We start from the raw sequence: 19,943 nt of genomic DNA on the forward strand, positions 1-19,943 counted from the left end.
CCTCGGGAATGGGAGGTGGGACGTGGTCCTGGATCCTGCCTGGGATCAGGAATTTTATCCTTCAGGCAAGTGGTGGGGGGTGTGACAGAGGGGATGGGAAGGGGAAAGAGGGAGGAGTAGGGGAAGGAGAAAGAAGGAGAAAAGGGAAGGTGAAGGGGGAAAAGGGAAGGGATATGACTTGCTGGTCCTTGGGAGACAGAGCTGGATCCGACAGAGAAGGAGGAAGCAAACAGACCACGAGAGTAGAAAAAACCAACCAATGTACAATTATCAAATATACATCCCGGTGCTTCCAAAGAATCCCAGAGCAGCCGGGACTGCTCTCAGTCCAGCTGCTCTCAGTGCAAGTCCATGTGTCCCAAGCACTGGGACAGCCCTGGAATGGGAGGGTGGCCGAGGGTCTGTCCTTCTCCGGGCCGTGCTGGGTCCGAGCTCCCCGGGCTGCTCCGGGCACCACCTGGCTTGTGGGCCACCCCTGCCAGTGCCACCGAGGGTGACCCCTCTGTCCCCACTCTTTGCTGCCGCGCTGTCCCACAGCGTCCTGGGCTCTCCCAGCCCTCCGTGGCCGGTGCCACCCCCGGGCAGAGGGGACGGACCCCCAGCCCCGTGGCCGTGGCTCGTCCCTCCCTGAGCTGCCTCGGTGAAGTTCGGGGGTCTCTCCTACACGGCCGCGGCGTCGGGGCCGGCCAGGCCGAGGTACTCGGGGTTCTCAGCCGTGGGCGTCGTGCCGGGGCCACCCTCAGGGCCCCCACCCTTGGCAGGGTCCTGGTTCCAGTAGTAGGGGTTGTCGAAGGCCTGGCTGAAGGGTCCGGGGGCGGGGGGGCCAGGGGGTGCCAGGTACTCGGGGTTCTCCACGGCGTGGCCAAAGGGCCCTGGGAAGGAGTTCTTGGGGTCCTTGATGAGCCCGTTCTTCCCCTGGTGCCCCTTGGGCTTGTCCGGCGGGGATGGGGGAGCATGGGGCGGATGCTCCCTGGCCTGGTTCACATACTCTGTGGGGTGAGTGACACGTTAGGGACCCCCCAGGGGTCATGGGACAGGCAGACACCCCCTACCCACCACCTCCCCGAGGGTCTGGCTGCACCCTCCCTACCTGGCATGGTGCTGTGGGGGGCCGGGACAGTGAAGCCCTCAGGCTCCTCTCCATCCTTGGCCACCAGCCCGGTGGGATCCTCGCTGTACCGGGGCAGCGTCCCGGGCTCCCGCCCTGGGGGGCTCTGCAGGGCCACCTTGTCTCCCTCTGGCACCTCTGGGACAGGTCCCTCCGGCCCCTCCGCCAGCCCCTGTGCAGGGAAGGGGAAGGGGGCCAAGCCCTCACCCTCCGCCACCTTGGCTGGAGACTCTGCCGTGCTCTGGGTGTGGGAGAGGACACAGAGTCAGGCACTTGAGCCCACCCCAAAGAGCGTCCTGGCCCTTTGCCCCTCACAGACATGGCATGGGGCCATCCCCATGCCTGTGCCAGGACTGGGGGCTCCCTCCCAGCCTTCCCCACGTACCCGCACGGAGGAGATGCGGCTGCGGTAGGTGGTGGAGGTGTCGGCACTGAAGAAGCCGTGGTGAGGCACCAGGTACTCCTCAGCATCCACGAGGTCATCCATGTCCTCCTCATCCAGCAGCGCCCGGTAGAAGGTGCTGTCCATGGAGCCGGGCAGCCCCACCAGGTCATTCTGGGGGGGGTTAACACCGGTCAGTGCCAGCCCCAGGGCACTGGAAAGGGGACGGGACCCCTGGGGATCTGCGTACCTGGATGACCACAAAGCGCTGGGGGTCGCGGGCCATGCGGGAGAACTCGGTGACCAGCTCCCGGAACTTGGGCCGGCACTCGGAGTCGATCATCCAGCCTGGAGCAGAGCCGGGCGCCATCAGGGCCGGGAGCGGGGTGACACCACGCCCTGTCCCCTCCCCGTCCCCACGTCCCCTCCCCGTACATTTCACCATGATCATGTAGACATCAATGGTGCAGATGGGCGGCTGCGGCAGCCGCTCGCCCTTCTCCAGCAGATCTGGGATCTCCCGGGCAGGGATCCCATCGTACGGCTTTGCCCCAAACGTCATCAGCTCCCACACGGTGACACCTGGAGGGGTGGGCGTGGGGGTGAGCAGTGCACTAGGACCCCACAAGTCCCCCGGGGTGGGGACACTGTGACGCACCGTAACTCCAGACGTCGCTCTGGTGCGTGAAGCGCCGGCGGAGGATGGACTCCAGCGCCATCCACTTGATGGGGACCTGGGACAGGGCAGATGGAGAGGTGAGCAGGCTCGGGGATGGCTGTCACCGAGGTGAGGACCACTGTCCCCAAGTCCCCCAGCCCCACCTTGCCACCATCAGCGTGGTACTCGGTCTCATCGATGTCGAGCAGCCGGGCCAGCCCAAAGTCGGTGATCTTGACGTGGTTGGGGCTCTTGACGAGGACGTTGCGAGCAGCCAAGTCACGGTGCACCAGCCTCACCTCCTCCAGGTAACTCATCCCCTGGAGGTGGCACATGTCCAGCTGTCCCTGGCCTCCCCCAGGACCCCCCAGAGCCCCCCAGGTCCCCTGTCCTACCTTAGCAATCTGCACACACCAGTTGAGCAGGTCCTGGGAGCCGATGTGGTCCTTGTTCTCCCGCACGTAGTCCAGCAGGCAGCCGTAGGGCATCAGCTGCGTCACCAGCTGCACCGTGGAGGTCAGGCAGATGCCCAGCAGCCGGGACACATAGGGGCTGCCCACCCCTGCCATCACATAGGCCTCCTGTGGGCAGGAGGGGGGTCAGGGTGGGGGTCAGGGTGGGCAGGGACCGCTGCCGGTCCCGTTCCCCCCAGTGCCATGGCCACACTCACATCCAGGATCTCCTTGTTGGCTTTGGGCGACGTGTTCTCCCGCAAGACCTTGATGGCCACCGGGATCTTCACACTCTCCCCATCGGGGATCCAGATGCCCTGAGGTGGGGACACACAGTTAAGGGGGTGCAGAGCAGGGAGGGTCACGTCCCGCTGCGCTGACCCCACCCCTCACCTTGTAGACGGTGCCAAAAGCACCAGAACCCAGAACTTTCACTTTCTTGAGCTCCGTCTCCTTGAGGATCCTCATCTGGGCTTGGTTGGGGAGGGCCCCGCTGGGCGTCAGTGGCTCCACCAGCTGCGGGGCATGGAGGGGTGAGGGGGGCCGGGTTCCTGACCCCTCCCAGCCACTGAGGGTCCATCCCTGCCCCCCGGGAGATCCCCACCTCGGTCTCCTGCAGCAGCCGCCGCATCGTGTGCTTGCGCTCCTGCTGCCGCCGGCGCTTGACGCAGATGACGGTGATGAGGAGCAGGACGATGACCAGCAGGGCCCCCACCACGCCGGCGATGATGGACGTCACCTGGCTGAGGGGCAGGAGGCCATTGGCGGGGGGACCCCCAGCACCCAGCGTGGGGGTGGAACACAGCCACGCTCCTACCTTGGCTTCTGGTCCACGGGACATCCGTCCTCATCCCGGATCGTGCACCTGGGGACACAGGGTGTGGCCCCTCGCTGTCAGCAGCCCCCTGCAGCTGCCAGCACCCCCTGGCCACCCCCTTCTCAGCCAGGGACCCCTGACTCACGAGTGGGTGCAGTTGGTGGGGCAGAGCTGGCACACGCCGAATTCATCTGGGTATTTCCAGACGGGCACGAAGGAGGCGTCGGCCTTGACGCCGCTGGGGCAGCGCCGCACGCACTGCTGGGCGTCCTTGTAGTGGGCACAGGCCACGCACTGGTCTGCATCCTGCAGGAATCGGGGAGGGTTGAGGGACCCAGATGTCTGGGGGCACCCCCCAGCCCACCCAGTGTGTGTCCCCTTCCTCACCGATCCGAAGCAGGTCTCGGTGCCGTTCTGGGGCTGGCACTCGGGGTGGCACGGCAGGCACCGCGTCCCGTTGGCATGTTCCCGGACAGCTCTGCAGGGCGAAGGGGGCAGGGATGGGGTTCCAGCCCCTCCCTGCAGTGTGTGTGGGGGGCTCTGTTTGCCATTCCCGGGGGTCTCCACTCACCCATCCAGGAGGTTGCAGGAGGCCACACACTCCTGGCCACGCAGGAACCGCTCACAGGCCATGCACTGGGTCGGGCCAGGGCCCCAGCAGTGCCCCTGGGCGCAGAGGTGGAAGCAAACCAGTCCCTCGCTCTCTGCAGGGAGCACCAGGGGGTCCATCAGCACCAGGGGGTTTCTCAGCAATAGGAAGAGTCCACCAGCTCCCCCCACCCCCACGGGCCCCGCTCACCGCACTGCTCGGGGGGCTTGTTGTGGGTCTGGAAGAGGCGCTGGCGGGGGTTGCGGAAGATGCTGTGCCAGGGCACCTTCTGGAGGAAGCAGAGCTGGGGGTTGTGGTGGACGAGCACCATCCCACTGCTGATCTCCCGCAGGGCCCGGAGCCCCAGCGCCTGCACCGCCAGGTCCTGCAGCGTCAGCGAGTAGGCGCCGCTGCCGAGACACCCACGGGTGAGTCCCTGTGTCCCCCACATCCTCCGTGTCCTCCCCGTGTCCCCCTTGTATCCCTGTGTGTGCCCCCTCATGTCCCTGTGTCCCACCCACGTCCCCCCTGCAACCCCTGCATCCCACCTGTATCCCCTCGTGTCCTGTTGTCCCCCACGTCACCCCCCGTGTCTGCCCACATCCTGCAGTGTCCCCCCATGTCCCCACGTCTGTGTGTTCCCAAAACCCGCTGCACCCCCCCATGCCCCCGCCATGTCCCCCTGTGCCCCCACATCCCCCCATGCTCCCTCTGCATCCCCGTGTCCTCATGTCACCCCATGTCCCTGTGTTCCTTCTGTGACTCCCAGTGTCCCTCCATATGTCCCCCGTGTCCACCCTGCATCCCTCCATGTCCCCCCATGTCCCCCTGTGCCCCCCCGCATTCCCAGCCCTGCTCACTTGTGCAACACCCGGCCCCGGATCACCCGCAGGTTTTGGAAGACTCCCAGGTCTTTCATGTCGGGTGGCCAGGCTGCGATGTAGAGGAAGCCTGGGGGGAGCTGAGTGTCACCACCCCGTGTCCCCCCCAAACCCGGAGCCCCCGATCCCCCCCAGCACCCCCGGCTCTCACCCGTCAGCTCCTCCAGGCTCTCGAAGATCCGCAGCAGTTTAGGGTCCAGGGGTGGGGTGTTGGTGCTGGGGTCCCTGCCAGGGGTGGGAGGGAGGTTAGGGGGGTCCCACTGGGGGTCCTGGTGGGCTTCAGGAAGGGGAATCAGGTGCTCACCCAGCAAAGGTCTCAGGCAGGAAGGCCAGGCTCCCAAAAATCTTGGTGCAGCCAGAGAAGTGCTGGATGTTGGAGGCGTTCACGGCACGGACACCCTTCAGGAAATCCACTCCCAGCCCGTAGCACACTGTGGGGACACGGCAGGGCTGGGGTGCTCCACCAGGACCCCCGAGCCCCCCAGAACACTGCCCCTCCAGCCATGGAGGAACCCTCACAGAGCATAGCAGCACCCCCACACAGCCTTGGGGTCCCCAGATCTGCACTGGGGACTGCTCACCTGTACCCCTGGGATCCCCAGGGCACCCCAAGACTTCGGGAGGCTGCTTACCCACACCCTTGGGGTTCCTAGAGTCCCCTCAGTACCCAGGGGACTGCTCACCCACATCCTTGGGGTACCCAGAGCCACTCTGGAGGGCTGCTCACCTGCACCCCTGAGCTCCCCAGATCTGTCCAGATACTGGGGGGCTGCTCACCCACAACCTTGGGAACCCCATGAGCCCACCAGGACATTGAGGGGCTCCTCACCCACAATCCTGCCCTCTCCAGAGTCCCCCCCCCCCAGCCCCTGGGGGCTGCTCACCCCCATCCCCAGGGCCCCCAGGGCCCCCCCAGGCCCTGGTGGGGTGTTGCTCACCCTCTGGGCAGGGTTTGCTGCACTTCTCACACTTCTGGACGTTGTTGACCGTGACCTCCTGGCTGTTCTGGGGGCACACGAGGGTGCAGGACCCCACCTCCGTGGCGAGGTAGTTGTCTGGAGGGGGCAGGAGGGGGGGTCAGGGCCACGCTGGCTGCCCCTGGCCCCCCCAGGGGTGTCACTCACAGGGACACTGGCTGACACAGCTGGCACCGAAGGTGTAGCGCCCGTCGGGGTTGGGCATCGACTCGAAGGTGTCCGAGTTGTAGACGACGAGCGGGGGGCAGTGCAGCTCGCAGATCCCGCTCCGGTTGAAGTTCAGGCATGCCTGGGGGGGACACATGGATGCTGTGAGACCCCTGCCCCCCCCAGGACCCCCAGGGCCCCCCTCCCGTGCGCACCAGGCAGTCAGAGTGCTTGGGGCCGGTGCAGCCGGCGGCGCATTGCTCGTGGCAGCAGTCCGTGGGCTTCGTGCCCTTGCAGCGTGGGCAGCCATGGCAGATGCTGTTGGTCACTGCAGGGGCACAGAGGGACAGTCTGAGGACAGGGACCCCCATGGATCCCCCTCCTCCAGGCAATGGGGGGGTCTCCAGGCTGAGGGGCTGGAGGGTAGGTGGGTTCCGAGGGCAAAAATCTGTGTGGTGGGGATTCAGGTGCCAAGTGGGGGCAGTGGGACAGGAATCTGGGGGGGCAAGTGGGGGCTTCCAGGGCAGGGATTTGGGGTGTAAGGGGAGGCTCCCAGAGCAGGGATTTTAGGGGATCTTTGGGGCCAGGATTTGGGTGCCATGTAGGGCTCAGTGGAACAGGGATTTGGGGACTAAACAGAAGGTCAGGGTGCTTCTGGGGGCAAGATTTAGGTGGCAAATAGGGGTCAGTGGGGCAGGGATTTGGGGGGGCAAATGGAAAGTCCAGGGAGTGTCTGGGACAGAGATTTGGGTGCCAAGAGGGGATCAGCAGAGCAGGGGCATACAGAGGGAACGAAAGGGGATCCCAGGGGCTTTGGGGGTCCCCGGGGGGGTCAGAGCCTGTGTGGGCCCCACACTCACACGTCTGGCAGTCCTGTTTCCCCTCGCCCCAGCAGCGCCCCTCAGCACAGAGCGCCCGGCAGTCGGGACCTGCGTGGGGGAAAATGTGAACAGGGGATGCCAGAGGGGCTGGAAACCCCCAGACCCCTCCCTGGTACCACCACAACCCCCCTGGGGCGCTCACAGCTGCGGTTGCGGGTGGTGTCCACGTGGATCTCGCCACGGAACTCGTTGTGCCGGTGGAGGATGTCGATCCAGAGGATGGTCTCCTGGAAGCAGAGCTCGGGGTTCCTCTCGATGCGCACCCCTCCCTTCAGGATCTCTGTGGGGGGAACAGGTAGGGGGGTCAGCATGAGGACAGGGGATCCTGCAGCCCCGTGGGGACTCCCAGTCCTTGGTAGGGACCTGCCACTCCATGGGAGCACCCAGTCCTGGGTGGGGACCTGCCATGGGGACACCCAGACCTGGACAGGGACCTGCCATCCCGTGGGACCACCGAGCAGCTCCCAACTGCAGCAGCAGCGACCCACACCCCCGATCACCCGTGCTGGCCCCAGGTCGGGGCTTCCCCACCTGTGAGGTGCCTCATGCCGAGCTGGCGCAGCCCCGGCGCCCCGGCGGAGCCGGCGTTGCCCATCACGGCCAGGGCGTAGCGGTCCTGGAAGAGCTGCGTGCCGCGGATGATGCGCAGGCTCTGCAGCTCCAGCCCGCTCACGCTGTTCTCCGCGATCAGCACGTACCCTTGCACCTCCTTGATGTCCTGGGATGGGGGAACAAGGGTGAGGAGCCGGCCGACCCCCGTCCTTCCCCCCCTTCCGCGTGTTTTCCCTCTGCGCACCTTGAGGAAGGCGGTGTCGGCGTCGGCGGGCAGGTAGGTGAGCTCCAGGTTGCCCTGGACCACCTGGCAGCCCTGGTAGAGGTGCCGCAGGGTCTCGTAGTGGCTCTCGGGGCTGGAGGGACGCAGCAGCTTCATGTCGGTGCCGGTGCAGACTGCGGGGACAGCGAGGGCTCAGCGGGTCCACGACCCCTCCTCTCTCCCGCGGGACACCGAACTCCGGCCCCCGCAGGAAACGCCGCGGATCCGGCGGCCGCCGTTTATCTCCGGGGCTGCTCCCGACAGCTTCCGATGGGTTTCCTGGATCGTGGCTTCCCTGGCTCCCACCCCGGCACGCGGCAAAGCTGCTCCCGCTCTGGCACCGGGCCCCGCTCGAGGGACAGCGGGGACCGGCGTCGCCCCGTGCCCGCGGTGGGCGTCGGGGACTGCTGGGGCTGGGTTGGGACCCCCAGAGCCGCGGGGCCGGAACGGGGGCCGCGGGCAGGAATGCGCTGCCCACGCCGCCGGGGCGGCCGCGCCGAGACAAGATCCGATTGTTGAGCGGCGACGGCTGCGGGGCCCGGCCGGCCCCATTGTGGCGGGCTGCTGGCCGGGCGAGTATCCCCGCGGCATCCAGGCGGGGTGGGGGGCGCGGGAGCCCGCCCTGGGTGCCAGGCCCCGGGCGGGTGAGTCACGGGCGCGGGTGGCACAGGGCCCCGGCCGCCCGCTCCCGGCTGGAACCGCCTTTTCAGGTCGGGCGTGTTTGGGGAGCAGCGGTGACGCAGGGCTGGCGGGCACGGCCCAGCCCCGGCGCGCCCGCGGCCCCCGGCGCCCCAACAGCTCGCCGGGGAGAGCCCCCACGCCAGACCCCAGCCCCGCTCCGACACCGGCCCCGGCGCTGACCCTGCCGCCACCGCAGCGTCGTTCCCAGAGCCACCAGCCCTGGGCCACTGCCATGCCAGCACGGGGCAGGGGGGCACACGGGGGTCAGGCAGGGTTCGGTGTGCCGGTCCCCGGCTGCTCTGCGGCTGAGTGACAGCCGCCGGTGCTGGGCAGCTGCTGGCGCGGCCCCGTGTCCAGGGGACCCGGCTGGCACCCGCCTCCCCCACCTGCTCCGAGGCCTCTGAGCCGGGGAAAATATGGCCAGGAAGGAGGAAGCCCCTCGAATTTGGGGTGCAGCTCTCTCCCAGCCCACCGGCTGTGTGACAGAGGGGACCGCAGGAGCGAACGTGCTGTTGGGCGGCCAAAGCTCAAGGTCTGTGCCCACACCTGCTGTGGCACAGGCACGGCGTGCTGCGGCTTCCCCGGGGCAAAGGGCAGGTGGGACAAGCGAGCAGCAGCACCAGATCCTGGTGGGATCCCGGCTCCGTGCCCTGGGATTTGGCCCTGCCTGCTCCCCCAGGTCCATAGCTGGGCACCGGCAAGGGCAGCGAGTGATCCATCCTGTCTGGCTCACTCCGGCAGGCAGTGCCACCATGGGGCACCTCGGCTGCCCACGGGTGTCCAGCAAAGCCCATCGGCCACGTGCCCACAGGGCTGCCTTGAGCCGGGGCTGCTGGACACGAATCCGGCCCCAGGGATGGGGGGACACCGGGGTGTCCCTAACCAGGAGCTCGCCCCACACAGACCCTCCAAGCAGAGCGAGCTGCGGGGTGCCAGGAGTGGAGGCCACCTGGTGTATCCCCACGTCCCCGTCCCACCACCCCACACCGGCTCAGTCCCACCGGGCTTTCACCTTCCAAACCCCCGGTGCTGGAGCTGCCCCCAGACAGGGAGGCAGCGAGGTCCAACTTTTGGGGCTGCTGGTGCCCACTTTGGAGCCACCAGCGCCGTCCCCTGCTGGCCCCGTTCCTGCCATCCCCGCCGCGGTGCCTGGCCGAGGCCCGGGGGGCTGTCGGGCCGGGCTCCCCGCTCCCCCCGGGGCTGGGCTGGGTGCGGCACGTCGAGAATGTGGATGGGAGCGACGGGGACGCACCCACCCACCCACCCAGCCGCTCCGTGGGGCACCGCGCCTGCCCCGCGCCCCGAAGCCTCCCGGTGCCCCCTGGGAGGGAACCCCCACAGGCTGGGGTCCCCCCGTCTGCGCTTCTCCCGGCGGTACCGGAGCCCCGGGACCGGCTGCAGAGGGGGGGTCCCCGCTCCGGGCTGCACTGGAGCCCCTAAATTCCTCCCGGGACAATGGCAGCGGGGTCGTCCCGCTCGGGGGGGCCGGGGCGCAGCGAGCAGGGCCTCCTCCTCGGCCCCAGCGCCTCCCAGTACAGACCAGTTCGGCCCGCAGTCCTGGCGGGCAGTCGCGGCGCGGGGACAGCGGGGTCGCGCTGCCCGCGGCGGGGAGAACCGGGGGCACCGAGGGGGCAGCGGGGGGACGGGGGAAGGACCGGGGGAGGCGGTCCCGTCGCTTCCAACTGAGCAGCCCCAGGCACACCGGACCCCGCGGCCCGGTGGCTCCCGACCCACTCCCAGAGCTGCCCGGTCCCACCCCCGGTGCCCCACTCGTTCCCAGCTTGGGGCCCCCTCGGTCCCCTCCCGCTGCCCCCTCGGTCCCCCCCACGTACCCCCCTCGGTCCCTCCCGGTTCTCCACTCGGTCCCACCCCGATGTCCCCCCCCCGGTGCCCTCTCGGTCACGCCCCCCGTGTCCCCCCCTCCCTTTCCCGGTTCCCCCTCTCGGTGCCCCCCTGGTCCCGGTCGGTCCCGTGCAAAACTTTGCACGAAGTCGCGGCGCGGGGGACGCTCCCGCAGCCGGGGTCCCCCCGATTCCCGGTGTCCCCGGTGGGACCCACCTTCAGCGGCGGCGGGGGGGCAGAGGGCGGCGAGCAGCAGCAGCCCGGCGCCGAGGCAGCCCCCGGCCGCGATCATGGTGCTCAGCGCGGGCCGCGGCCCATGGCCCCGCCGCCGCTCCGGAAAGTTTGCGGAGCCGGAGCCGCCGCCTCCCGCAGCTCCCGGGCTCCGCCTCGCGATCCCGATCCCGGTCCCGGCCCCGGGCGAGGGCGCGCCGCGCGCTCCCGCCGCCCCCGCGCGCTCCCGCCGGCCCGGACCAGGACAGACCCCCTCCACCCCACCCCTCCGTCCATCCTCCCGGAGCACCGGGGACTCTCCGCTCCGGATGCCCCCGTGTCCATCCCCCCGCAAGAGCACCGGGCACCTCCCGCCCCGGACTCCCCTTCCCTCTTCGCGTCCTCCGTAGCACCGGGATCAGCACCGTCCATCCCCCGGGAGCACCGGGAACCCCACGATCCCCCGGACCAGCGGGTGCCCCCCGCCCACTCCCCGGGAGCACTGGGGACCCCCTGGCTCCGATCCCACTTTCCGTCCCCTCGGAGCACCGGGGACCCCCCACCCCGGACCCCCCGCTCCAATCCATCCCCCCACAGCACCGCGGACTGGGGACCTCCCATCCCGGAGTCCCCGTTGCCATTCCCTGGGGAGCACCTGGGACTTCCCAGCCCCAGAGCTCTCCTGTCCCTGGGTCCTGCTGCGATCCTGGGGGGCGGGGGTCGCCTGAATGGGGGGGGGAGGGGGAGGTCACGCCCTCCATCCCTGTCCCCTCACCTGCCCAGCTGGGGCTGTGACTGTCACCCGTGTGAGGGTGAGGGGACAGTAATGCCATTCGTGGGTCTGGGGGGAACAGTCCCGGGGTGAGGGGACAGACCTGGCATCCAGGGATGGTGCAGGGGGTTGGGGACAGTCCTGGGGGTTGGGGACAGTCCTGGGGGTTGGGGACAGGCCAGCAGCATCTAATGGGTCCCCGATGAGGTGACCCAGAGCTGGCACCTGTCCCCGACCTGTTCCACCTTCACCTGCTGCCCTGGGCACACAGAGGGAATTGGGACGTGGGGTCCTCCACAGGGGGGGAACCTCATCCCAACCCCTCGGCCGGGCAGAGCGAGGCATCGCACCAGGAGCAGCGGGATGGGGGGCCGGGACGTGAACCCTGCACAGGGCAGGCTCTGCCCCCCATGTCCCCTCGGGTCACCCCAGCCCGTGCTCCCACGTGTGCCACCGAGGCTGCCACGGGGGAGGAGCCCCCAGAGAGGGGGACTCTCGGTGTTGGGGTCCCGCCTGCCACGGGGGGAGGAATGGCGATCCAGCACATCACTGTCACCTCAGGCCAGGCCGCCATGGGCACTTCATCCCACGGCCGCTGCCGGGGGTCCCGCATGGCCGGGACCACTCAGTTCCTCAGGCCGCGCTGCCCCCGGGCCCTGAACTGACCCCGAGCCACGCATGAAACCGGGGGGTCCCTGCAGGCCTCGGAATCCCCGGCCCCCATGGGGGATATATCCCATGAGCCTCTGCAGGGCGTACACGGGGGGGATATATCCCATGAGCCTCTGCAGGGCGTGCACGGGGGGGATATATCCCATGAGCCTCTGCAGGGCGTACACGGGGGGATATATCCCATGAGCCTCTGCAGAGCGTGCACGGGGAATATATCCCATGATTCTCCCGCTCGGGGGCCTGTATCCCATCACCTTCCGCGGCCGGCGGGGGCGGTATATCCCGAAGTGCCCCGCGCCAGCCCCATCTCCGGGGCGGGCCGGAAGCGGCCGGGCCGGGCGGCGATGGCGGCGCGGGCCGCGCTGCTGCTGCTGCTGCTTCTCATGGCGGCGGCGGCGCCGGGCCCGGCCCGGGGCTCGCAGGGGGACCGGGAACCGCTGTACCGGGAGTGCCTGAGCCGCTGCGAGCGGCAGAATTGCTCGGGGGTGGCGCTGCGGAACTTCCGCGCCCGGCAGCCGCTCTACATGGGCCTGACAGGTACCGCCCCCGCGCGCCCATTGGCTGGCGGGCACAGAGACCACGCCCCCCTCCGGAGAGGCCCCGCCCCTTTAAGCCACGCCCCCTCCGGGCGGGGGCGCTGGGAGCGAACTGGGGCCGGACTGGGAGGTGCTGGGCGGCCTTGGGCTGGCCCGAGGCTCTTGGGCCATACTGCGGCTGGACTGGGAAGCCCTGGGTCACGCTGTGGGGTCACTGGACCGTGCCGCTTCTATACTGGCGGCTACTGGGCCGTGCTGGGGTTGTGTTAAGGGTCACTTGGCTATACACTGGGTTATGCTGGTGGCTACTGGGCTCTTCCTGGTCCATGCTGGGCGGTGTGGTGGGGATACTGGGCCATACTGGGGGCGGGTCATGGAGCCATACTGCGGGGACGCTGGACTTTGCTGTGGGAGGTGCTGGGCCAGTTTGGACATCACTGGGCCATACTGGGAGCAACTGGACCGTGCTACTGGTCACCATGGGGACAGCTGGGTGTCCTCCCAGATCGTTCCGTGGTGCCCAGTGAGGTGTGGGGGGTGTCTCTGGTGCCACGGGGTGAACCCCACCCGCTCCCCCTGCCCCGAGCCAGGCCCTGGCGCTCCCATCGCCCACTGGTGCATACTGGGAGGCACTGGTGTGTCCCGCAGGCTGGACGTGCCGGGATGAGTGCAAGTACGAGTGCATGTGGCTGACGGTGCGGCTGTACCAGCAGGGCGGCCACCGCGTGCCCCAGTTCCATGGAAAGGTGAGCGGTGGTCCTGGGGGGGGAAGCGGGGGAAGTCGGGGTCCCCCCGTGCCCGCTGACGCCCCCGTCCCCTCCCAGTGGCCCTTCTCCCGGTTCCTGTTTTTCCAGGAGCCGGCCTCCGCCTTCGCCTCCTTCCTCAACGGCCTGGCCAGCCTGGTCATGCTGCTGCGCTACCGGGCGGCCGTGCCCCCCGCCGCCCCCACCTACCCCACCTGCGTCGCCTTCGCCTGGGTGAGCCCTTCCCCGTCTTTTCCCCCGTCTTTTTCCCCATCATCTTTTCTCATCCTTTCCCCCCTTTTCCCCTTTCCTTTTCCCCTTTCCTTTTCCCCTTTCCTTTTCCCCTTTCCTTTTCCCCTTTCCTTTTCCCCTTTCCTTTTCCCCTTTCCTTTTCCCCTTTCCTTTTCCCCTTTCCTTTTCCCCTTTCCTTTTCCCCTTTTCTTTCCTTACCTGTCTCCTTCGCTTTTTTTCCCTTTCCCTTCCCCTTTCTCTTCCCCTTTCTTTTCCTTCTCCCTGTCCTTCCCCTTCCCTTTTTCCCCTTCCCCTTCCCTTTTTCCCCTTCCCCTTCCCTTTTTCCCCTTCCCCTTCCCTTTTTCCCCCCATTCTCCTTCCCTTCCCCCCCACCCCTTCCCCCACATCTTCCCCATAACCACCTGATCCCACCCAGCTCCAGCTGCTCCACCTCCCCATCCCTTACCCAGGGCCCTCATCCCCCAAAATGACGTGGGGGGGGTGAGCTCTGACCCACTGAGGACCCTGACCCTCATCCCCCCACCTCCCCAAATCCCAAATTTCCCCCTTTCCCAGGTCTCCTTAAACGCCTGGTTCTGGTCCACCGTTTTCCACACGAGGGACACGGCGCTGACGGAGGTGAGGGAGCGGCACCCCTGGAGTGTCCCCAAGCCCCCTGGGGTCCTGTTCTGGCCCCGCTTGGGGGGTTTCAGACCCCCTCCACTTCCCACGCTGCCAGCATGGCTCAGCCATCCCAAATCCCACAGAAACTGGATTATTTCTGTGCTTCGGCCGTCGTCCTGCACTCCGTGTACCTGTGCTGTGTCAGGTGAGCACCAGGGCTGGACTGGGGGGCACTGGGCATGGTCTGGGAGGCACTGGGGACAGACTGGGAGGCACTGAGCTGTCCCAAGGCTCGGCTGGAGGCTGCAGGGCCGCACTGGGACCAGACCAGGAGGCACTGGGGCCAGCTATAGCTAGACTGGGGAGTGCAGGGCTGTACTGGGAGGCACTGGGTTATGCTGAGAAGGGTCACTGGACCTTGCCACTTCTGTACTGGCAGCCACTGGGCCATGCTGGTTCTGTCCTGAGGGCCACTGGGCTGTGCTGGGGCTGCATTAGGGGTCAGTTGGGCTACACTGGTGACGCTGGGCCATGCTGGTGGCTCTTGGGCTATTCTTGGTCCATACTGGAGGATGCTGGGCCACGTTGGGGGCCACTGGGCTGCACTGGGGGCCACTGGGCTGTACTGGGGAAGGTGCTGGCTTCTCTTGGGCCAGTTTGGGTATCACTGAAGTACCTGGGAGGACCCTGGGCCATACTGGGAGGACCTGGCCATCCCCCCCTTCTCCGCAGGACACTGGGGCTGCAGCGCCCGGCCTTAATCAGCATCTTCAGGGCCTTCCTCCTGCTCTTCCTCGCTGGCCACATCTCTTACCTGAGCCTCGTGCGCTTTGACTACGGCTACAACCTGGTGGCCAACGCTGCTGCTGGTGAGCTGGGAGGCACTGGGATGGACTGGGAGGCACTGGAGCTGCACTGGGAGCTACTGGGAGCCAGCTGCATCCAGGCTGGGGAGTGCTGGGCTGTACTGGGAGCCACTGGGCTGTGCTGGGGCTATGTTAGGGGTCAGTCCATGCCCTCCCCATCCCTGAGCCCCCATTTGCCCAGGAATGCTGACCAGGGGTTTGAGCACCCCCCTGTCCTCGATCCCCCCCCCCCCTGTTTTCCCAGCAATTCCTACAGGGGTTTGGTTGCCCTGCGGGCACCCCTGACTCCCCTGGGGGGTTTTCCCAGGAATGCTGACGGTGGCGTGGTGGCTGCGGTGGTGCCTGCGGCAGGGCCGGCGCCTCCCGCACGTGTGGAAATGCGCGGCCGCGGTGCTGCTGCTCCAGGCGCTGGCGCTGCTCGAGCTCCTCGACTTCCCGCCCCTGCTCTGGGTGCTGGACGCCCACGCGCTCTGGCACATCGGGACCATCCCCCTCAACGTGCTCTTCTACAGGTCGGTGACCCCTCCCCAGGACCCCCTCCTCGATTAAAATAGGGGCGAGGGGCTCCCTGTATTCCCCAGGGGGGCTCAGGGGTGCAGCGCTTCTGTGTCCTGGGGGTGCTGGGAGGGGAGCGGGGTGTTGGGGATGCCACTCTTGAAATTTGGGTGCTGGGGGTCCCCCTCGATTTTCCATGGGGTGCTGGAAACCCTGCGGGGGTGCTGGGAGCCCCCTCTTGAAATTGGGGTGCTCAGGGCACCCTTTGATCCATGGGGTGCTGGCAGTGTCACCCTTAAAATCGAGGGTGCGGGGATCCCGTTCTTATCCAGAGGGTGCTGGGTACCCCCATGTTGAAATTCGGGTGCTCGGGGTCCCCCTCTGTTTTTTATGGGGTGCTGGGAGTGTCACCGTTGAAACTGAGGTGCTGGGGACCCCGGTTGGGGTGCTGGGTGCCCCTCTCTTGCCCATGGCATGCACAGACCCCCCTTTTTAAGTCAGGGTGCTGAGGGCCCCCTTCTTGCCCAGGGGGTGCTGGAGGGACCCCTCTGCTGCTCCCCCCGTGAGCCCCGGGGTTGCTGTGCTCAGTGTTGGGTTCAGGGCTCCCCCAATCCCAGCATAGGCAGCTGGGGGGGGCTGTGGCTGCGAGCCTCCACCTGAGCCCCCCCTTTTTTCCCCCAGTTTCCTGATGGACGACAGCCTCTACCTCCTGAAGGCCAACTCCGACCTCTTCAAAGTGGACTAGAGCTGCCGGGGGGGGAGCGAAGCCCCTCGTGCCCCCCCAGGGCCCTGCCCTGCCCTGTGCCAAGTGACCCCCCTGGCCCCCCCTGGCCACAGCCTCCTGCCCCCCCCGGTTGCCTTCTGAGGTTTGTTTCTTTCCCCAAACCCCCCGTCCCTGTGCCCCCCATCTCCCCAACGGGGTGGGAACCCCCCACTGCTGGGCACAGAGGGGTCAAGGCCAGCTGAGACCCCCCCCAAACCCTCCCCGTGCTGAGCTGGGGACCCCCACGAGGTGACAGTGGCTGCTGGGGCTCGCGGTGTGGGGGACACGTGGGTGATTGGGGGGGGGGGTCTGTGTGTGCATGGGGGGCCGTGCTGGGTGGCTCTGGCAGGGGTGGGGGGTGTTGTGTGGGTGCCTTGGGGCTGGGTGTGCCCCCTCCTGGCCCAGAGGGGCTGTGCCCCCCCATTCTCCCTCCCCGGGTGTGAATAAAGCTGAGTTTAATCTGTGCAGTGCTGGGTTCTTGTCCCCTCCCCGTGTCCCCTCCCTGCCCCAAGGGCACCCTGTGCCCCCCCTGCCATACCCAGTCCCTCAGTGTGCTCCATTTCCCTTTGCTGTCACCCCACAGTGGACCCCATACCCACTGTCCTGCACCCCATTTCCCACCCTGCTTTCAGCCTGTGCCCCCACACTCTGTGGCCCAACACCCCCCTCCGTGTACCCCATATCCCCCCATCTTGAACCCCCTACTCACCGCATACCCACCATCCTGCACCCCATTTCCCACCCTGCTTTCACCCTCTGTGTCCCACCCCGTGCCCCAAACCCCTTAGTATTCCCCAACCCCTCAGCATACCCCGTATCCCCCATCTTCCACCTCCCACCCACCCCATACCTTCCCTGTCCTGTACCCCTTTCCCACCCTGTTCTTGCCCTCTGCCCTCCCCATTTGTGCCCCCTATCCCCCCCACTGTGAACCCACCCACCCATCACATCCTCACCCTGCTCTCACCCCATTCCCCCATCCATATGTCGCATTTCCCCCCCACCCAAGGGTCCCTGACCCCCCCAGATCTCCACGCGCCCCCTCCCCACACCCCTCAGCACCTCCATCCTCTGCCACAACCTCAACCTTTATTGTCACCATGCCCGCAACCAGACAGGGAGTTGCGGGGGGAGCTTCCAGTCCACCCCACCCAACCTTTAGGCTGCCGGGCGAGCTGGGATTTCCCGGCATTTCCCGGGGATTCCCCTCAGGCTTCCAGCGGTTTCTGCGCGTGGGCGAAGAACACCCCGTCCACGTCGTCCACGCCGGTGCGGAGCGCGGGGGGCATCGCGTAGCTCCGCAGCTCCCGCAGCGCGAAGCCGGCGGCCGCCAGCGCCTCCCGCACGTCCGATTCCTGCAGCGGCACCACGGGCAGGCGAGCGGGGCCCGCCAGGTAGAAGGACTCGCCCAGGGCTCCCAGCAGCAGCGCGTGGCCCCCCGGGCGCAGCAGGTTGCCCACGTGGGCCAGCGCCCGCACGAAGGCGGCGCGGTCGGGGCTCACGGCCTCCAGGCAGAAGGCGGAGAGCAGCGCGTCGGCCGGGGGGTGCAGCGGAGCCCCCAGCGGCTCCGGGCGGTGCACGTCGATGGGCAGGATCCGCCGGAGCCGCTGGCGGAGACGCCGCTCCTTGTCCTGCCACGGCTCCCTGAGGGGCGGGGGGAACAGGGGAAAGGGGAGGTGGGCAGTGGGATGGGGCCTGGGGGGGTGTGGGGAGGGGATTGGCCCGGCAAACGCAGGGATGTGGGGATGGGATCAGTCCAGCACACAGAGGGATGTGGGGATGGGATCAGTCCGGCATCCAGAGGGTTATGGGGATGGGATCAACCTGGCACTCATGGGGATGTGGGAATGGGATCGATCCAGCACACAGAGGGATGTGAGGATGGAATTGTGCAGGGATGTGGGGAAGGATTGTGCGGAGAAGTAGGGATTGGGTGAGGATTGCTTCAGGGCACACAGGGATATGGGGATAGGATCCTGAAGGGGTGTGGGATGGGATGCTGATTCCAGAACCTAAAGGGACCCAGGAACAGGATCCCACTGGGGCAAACCCAACATGCACAGGGACAAAGGGACGGAATCCCCTGGGGATCAGGCGAGCATCTGCAGGGATTTGGGGATGGGATGCAGAAAGGATTGTCCCAAGATCCACACGGACACGGGAGCAGGATCAGCTGGGCGCCCACAAGGACATGGGGACAGGCTCCTATGGGGATCAGCCCTTCACCCACGGGGATAGAGACAGGATTCCATGGATATGTGAGGCTGGGATCCTGCAGGGATCACCCAAGCATCTGCAGGGACATGGGGCTGTGAACCCATGGGATTTGGGGACAGTCTGTAAGGATGTGGGGCCATGATGCCATGGGATTTTAGTGACATGTTCCTCCAGGGATCACCTCAGCATCTGCGGGAAAATGTGACTGTGATCCCATGGGATTCGGGGACGTGGTTCTACAGGGATAAGCCCAGGATCTGGGGGGACCTGGAGCTGTGATCTTGCAGATATTGGGGACACAATCCAGCAGAGACCACCCCAGCACCACCCTCCTCCTGGGGTCCCGCGCCCCCCCCCCCCCCCCATACCCCCTTTGGCCCCCTACCCGCGGCCCTCGATCTTGCAGACATGCTGGATGAAGGGTCTCCAGTCGAAGGCTCCGGGCTCGCCCCGCGCCCACCGGCCCAGCTCCTCCCGGTTCACCGCCAGGTAATCGGTGGCCACGATCTCCTCGAAGTGGTCGCAGGCGCTCAGCAGTTGGTAGATGGTGGGGCCCGAGCCCACATCGATCAACGTCTGCCCCCGGATCTCACCTGGGAGGGGAACAGGACATGTGGGGGGGGTCCCCACACTGGTCGGGGAGACCGGGAAAACCAGGGAGGGCGAGAGGCGCTGCCCCCAGGTGCCGCGGGTGCTCCGTGCCTCAGTTTCCCCACCCCACTGCGAGGTTTGGGGCGGGGTCCCCGCCGCTCTCCCCTCACCGCTGGCGAAGGTCTCGGCCAGGCATCGCAGCTTCCAGGGCACCACGAACTCCTCGGAGGAGAAGTCGGCGCGGGGCGGGAGGTAATTGTTGCGCAGGTACGCGCGGGGGTCGAAGTGCTCGTAGCCCTCGCGGAGCGCGGCCGGGCTGCTCATGGCGAGGGGCTGCGGCTCCGGCTCCGCCGCCGCCTTTTATCCCTGCCCGGCCCGGGGGGGCCGCGGGGAGCCGCGACGGCCCCATCCATCCACCCCACATCCCTCCATCCATCATCCATCCCGCCTAACCCGGTTAGCGCCAGCGCCCCGGGGCCGCGGCCGGATCCATCCCGGAGCTGATAACGGCTCCGCCGCCCTTCCCGGGCTGTGGGGATCCAGGAATCCTGTCCCCGTGCCTGGGAGGTTTTGTCCTCCCCACCCCGAGATGTGGCTGTGACCCCTCTGTGCTGCCCCAGCGCTGTGGCTCCTCGTGAATGTCCCATGGGATGGGGATGAGGATAAAGAGGGATTGGGGTGGGGGCAAAAGTGGGATGGGGATGGGAAAGGACAGGAATGGTGTGGGATGGGGGTGGGAAAGGATTGGAATGGGATGGGGATGGAAATGGGAAGGAATTAGAACAAGATGGGGATTGGGATTGAGATTGGGATGGAATGGCATTGGAATGAAGTGGGGTTTGGGATGGGGATGGGAAAGGATTGGGATGCGGATTGGGTTTGGGTTTGGGATGTGGCCCGTCTGAGCTCTCCATCACCAGTGAGCTGAGCATGCTGGACCTCAGCCCAGCCCTGGCAGGAGCCAGCACCACCTCTGCCAGCTCCCAGCGCTCCC

General features: G+C 67.3%; 3 protein-coding genes across 4 annotated transcripts; 1 reads left to right on the top strand and 2 right to left on the bottom strand.

Annotated features, from left to right (window-relative positions):
• Positions 1-243: 243 nt before the first annotated feature.
• Positions 244-10,585, bottom strand: ERBB2 (erb-b2 receptor tyrosine kinase 2). 2 transcript variants are annotated; one of them, XM_048317875.1, is made up of 27 exons: positions 10,446-10,584; positions 7,689-7,840; positions 7,424-7,610; positions 7,035-7,172; positions 6,872-6,940; positions 6,227-6,339; positions 6,012-6,153; positions 5,826-5,942; positions 5,192-5,318; positions 5,039-5,112; positions 4,867-4,957; positions 4,217-4,416; positions 3,989-4,121; positions 3,805-3,895; positions 3,563-3,723; positions 3,418-3,465; positions 3,205-3,343; positions 2,994-3,116; positions 2,819-2,917; positions 2,544-2,729; positions 2,313-2,468; positions 2,149-2,224; positions 1,926-2,072; positions 1,741-1,838; positions 1,494-1,664; positions 1,091-1,349; positions 244-989 (listed from the first exon to the last, which is right to left on the bottom strand). In XM_048317875.1, exons 1-27 carry the CDS (start codon positions 10,519-10,521, stop codon positions 661-663), a joined length of 3,702 nt encoding a protein of 1,233 aa, XP_048173832.1. In that variant the 5' UTR covers positions 10,522-10,584; the 3' UTR covers positions 244-660. The 2 variants fall into 2 exon arrangements, with proteins under 2 accessions (XP_048173832.1, XP_048173822.1); XM_048317865.1 differs by having other exon boundaries at positions 3,563-3,895; positions 10,446-10,585.
• Positions 10,586-12,218: 1,633 nt separating this feature from the next.
• Positions 12,219-16,605, top strand: PGAP3 (post-GPI attachment to proteins phospholipase 3). Its single transcript, XM_048317993.1, has 8 exons — positions 12,219-12,420; positions 13,068-13,165; positions 13,244-13,396; positions 13,970-14,032; positions 14,161-14,222; positions 14,750-14,886; positions 15,191-15,395; positions 16,060-16,605. The coding sequence occupies exons 1-8, from the start codon at positions 12,228-12,230 to the stop codon at positions 16,121-16,123; spliced, it is 975 nt and encodes a 324-aa protein (XP_048173950.1). The 5' UTR covers positions 12,219-12,227; the 3' UTR covers positions 16,124-16,605.
• Positions 16,606-17,213: 608 nt separating this feature from the next.
• Positions 17,214-19,273, bottom strand: PNMT (phenylethanolamine N-methyltransferase). The gene is made up of 3 exons (XM_048318007.1): positions 19,120-19,273; positions 18,744-18,951; positions 17,214-17,785 (listed from the first exon to the last, which is right to left on the bottom strand). Exons 1-3 carry the CDS (start codon positions 19,271-19,273, stop codon positions 17,350-17,352), a joined length of 798 nt encoding a protein of 265 aa, XP_048173964.1. The 3' UTR covers positions 17,214-17,349.
• Positions 19,274-19,943: the final 670 nt, after the last annotated feature.

Source organism: Corvus hawaiiensis, chromosome 1, assembly GCF_020740725.1.
Source record: "Corvus hawaiiensis isolate bCorHaw1 chromosome 1, bCorHaw1.pri.cur, whole genome shotgun sequence".
Classification (NCBI taxonomy): Eukaryota; Metazoa; Chordata; class Aves; order Passeriformes; family Corvidae; genus Corvus; species Corvus hawaiiensis.

What these genes read in the sequence shown, in the direction of transcription:
- PGAP3 (XM_048317993.1), top strand. Translation starts at nt 12,228, where the DNA reads ATGGCGGCGCGGGCCGCGCTGCTGCTGCTGCTGCTTCTCATGGCGGCG. An exon ending in TGCCCCAGTTCCATGGAAAG is followed by an intron (nt 13,166 to 13,243) that starts GTGAGCGGTGGT and finishes GTCCCCTCCCAG; the next exon opens with TGGCCCTTCTCCCGGTTCCT. An exon ending in GGGACACGGCGCTGACGGAG is followed by an intron (nt 14,033 to 14,160) that starts GTGAGGGAGCGG and finishes CAAATCCCACAG; the next exon opens with AAACTGGATTATTTCTGTGC.
- PNMT (XM_048318007.1), bottom strand. Translation starts at nt 19,273, where the DNA reads ATGAGCAGCCCGGCCGCGCTCCGCGAGGGCTACGAGCACTTCGACCCC. An exon ending in GGCCGAGACCTTCGCCAGCG is followed by an intron (nt 18,952 to 19,119) that starts GTGAGGGGAGAG and finishes TTCCCCTCCCAG; the next exon opens with GTGAGATCCGGGGGCAGACG. An exon ending in TGCAAGATCGAGGGCCGCGG is followed by an intron (nt 17,786 to 18,743) that starts GTAGGGGGCCAA and finishes CCCGCCCCTCAG; the next exon opens with GGAGCCGTGGCAGGACAAGG.
- ERBB2 (XM_048317865.1), bottom strand. Translation starts at nt 10,521, where the DNA reads ATGATCGCGGCCGGGGGCTGCCTCGGCGCCGGGCTGCTGCTGCTCGCC. An exon ending in CTGCCTGAGACCTTTGCTGG is followed by an intron (nt 5,113 to 5,191) that starts GTGAGCACCTGA and finishes CACCCCTGGCAG; the next exon opens with GGACCCCAGCACCAACACCC. An exon ending in GGTGTGTGCAGATTGCTAAG is followed by an intron (nt 2,469 to 2,543) that starts GTAGGACAGGGG and finishes TGCCACCTCCAG; the next exon opens with GGGATGAGTTACCTGGAGGA.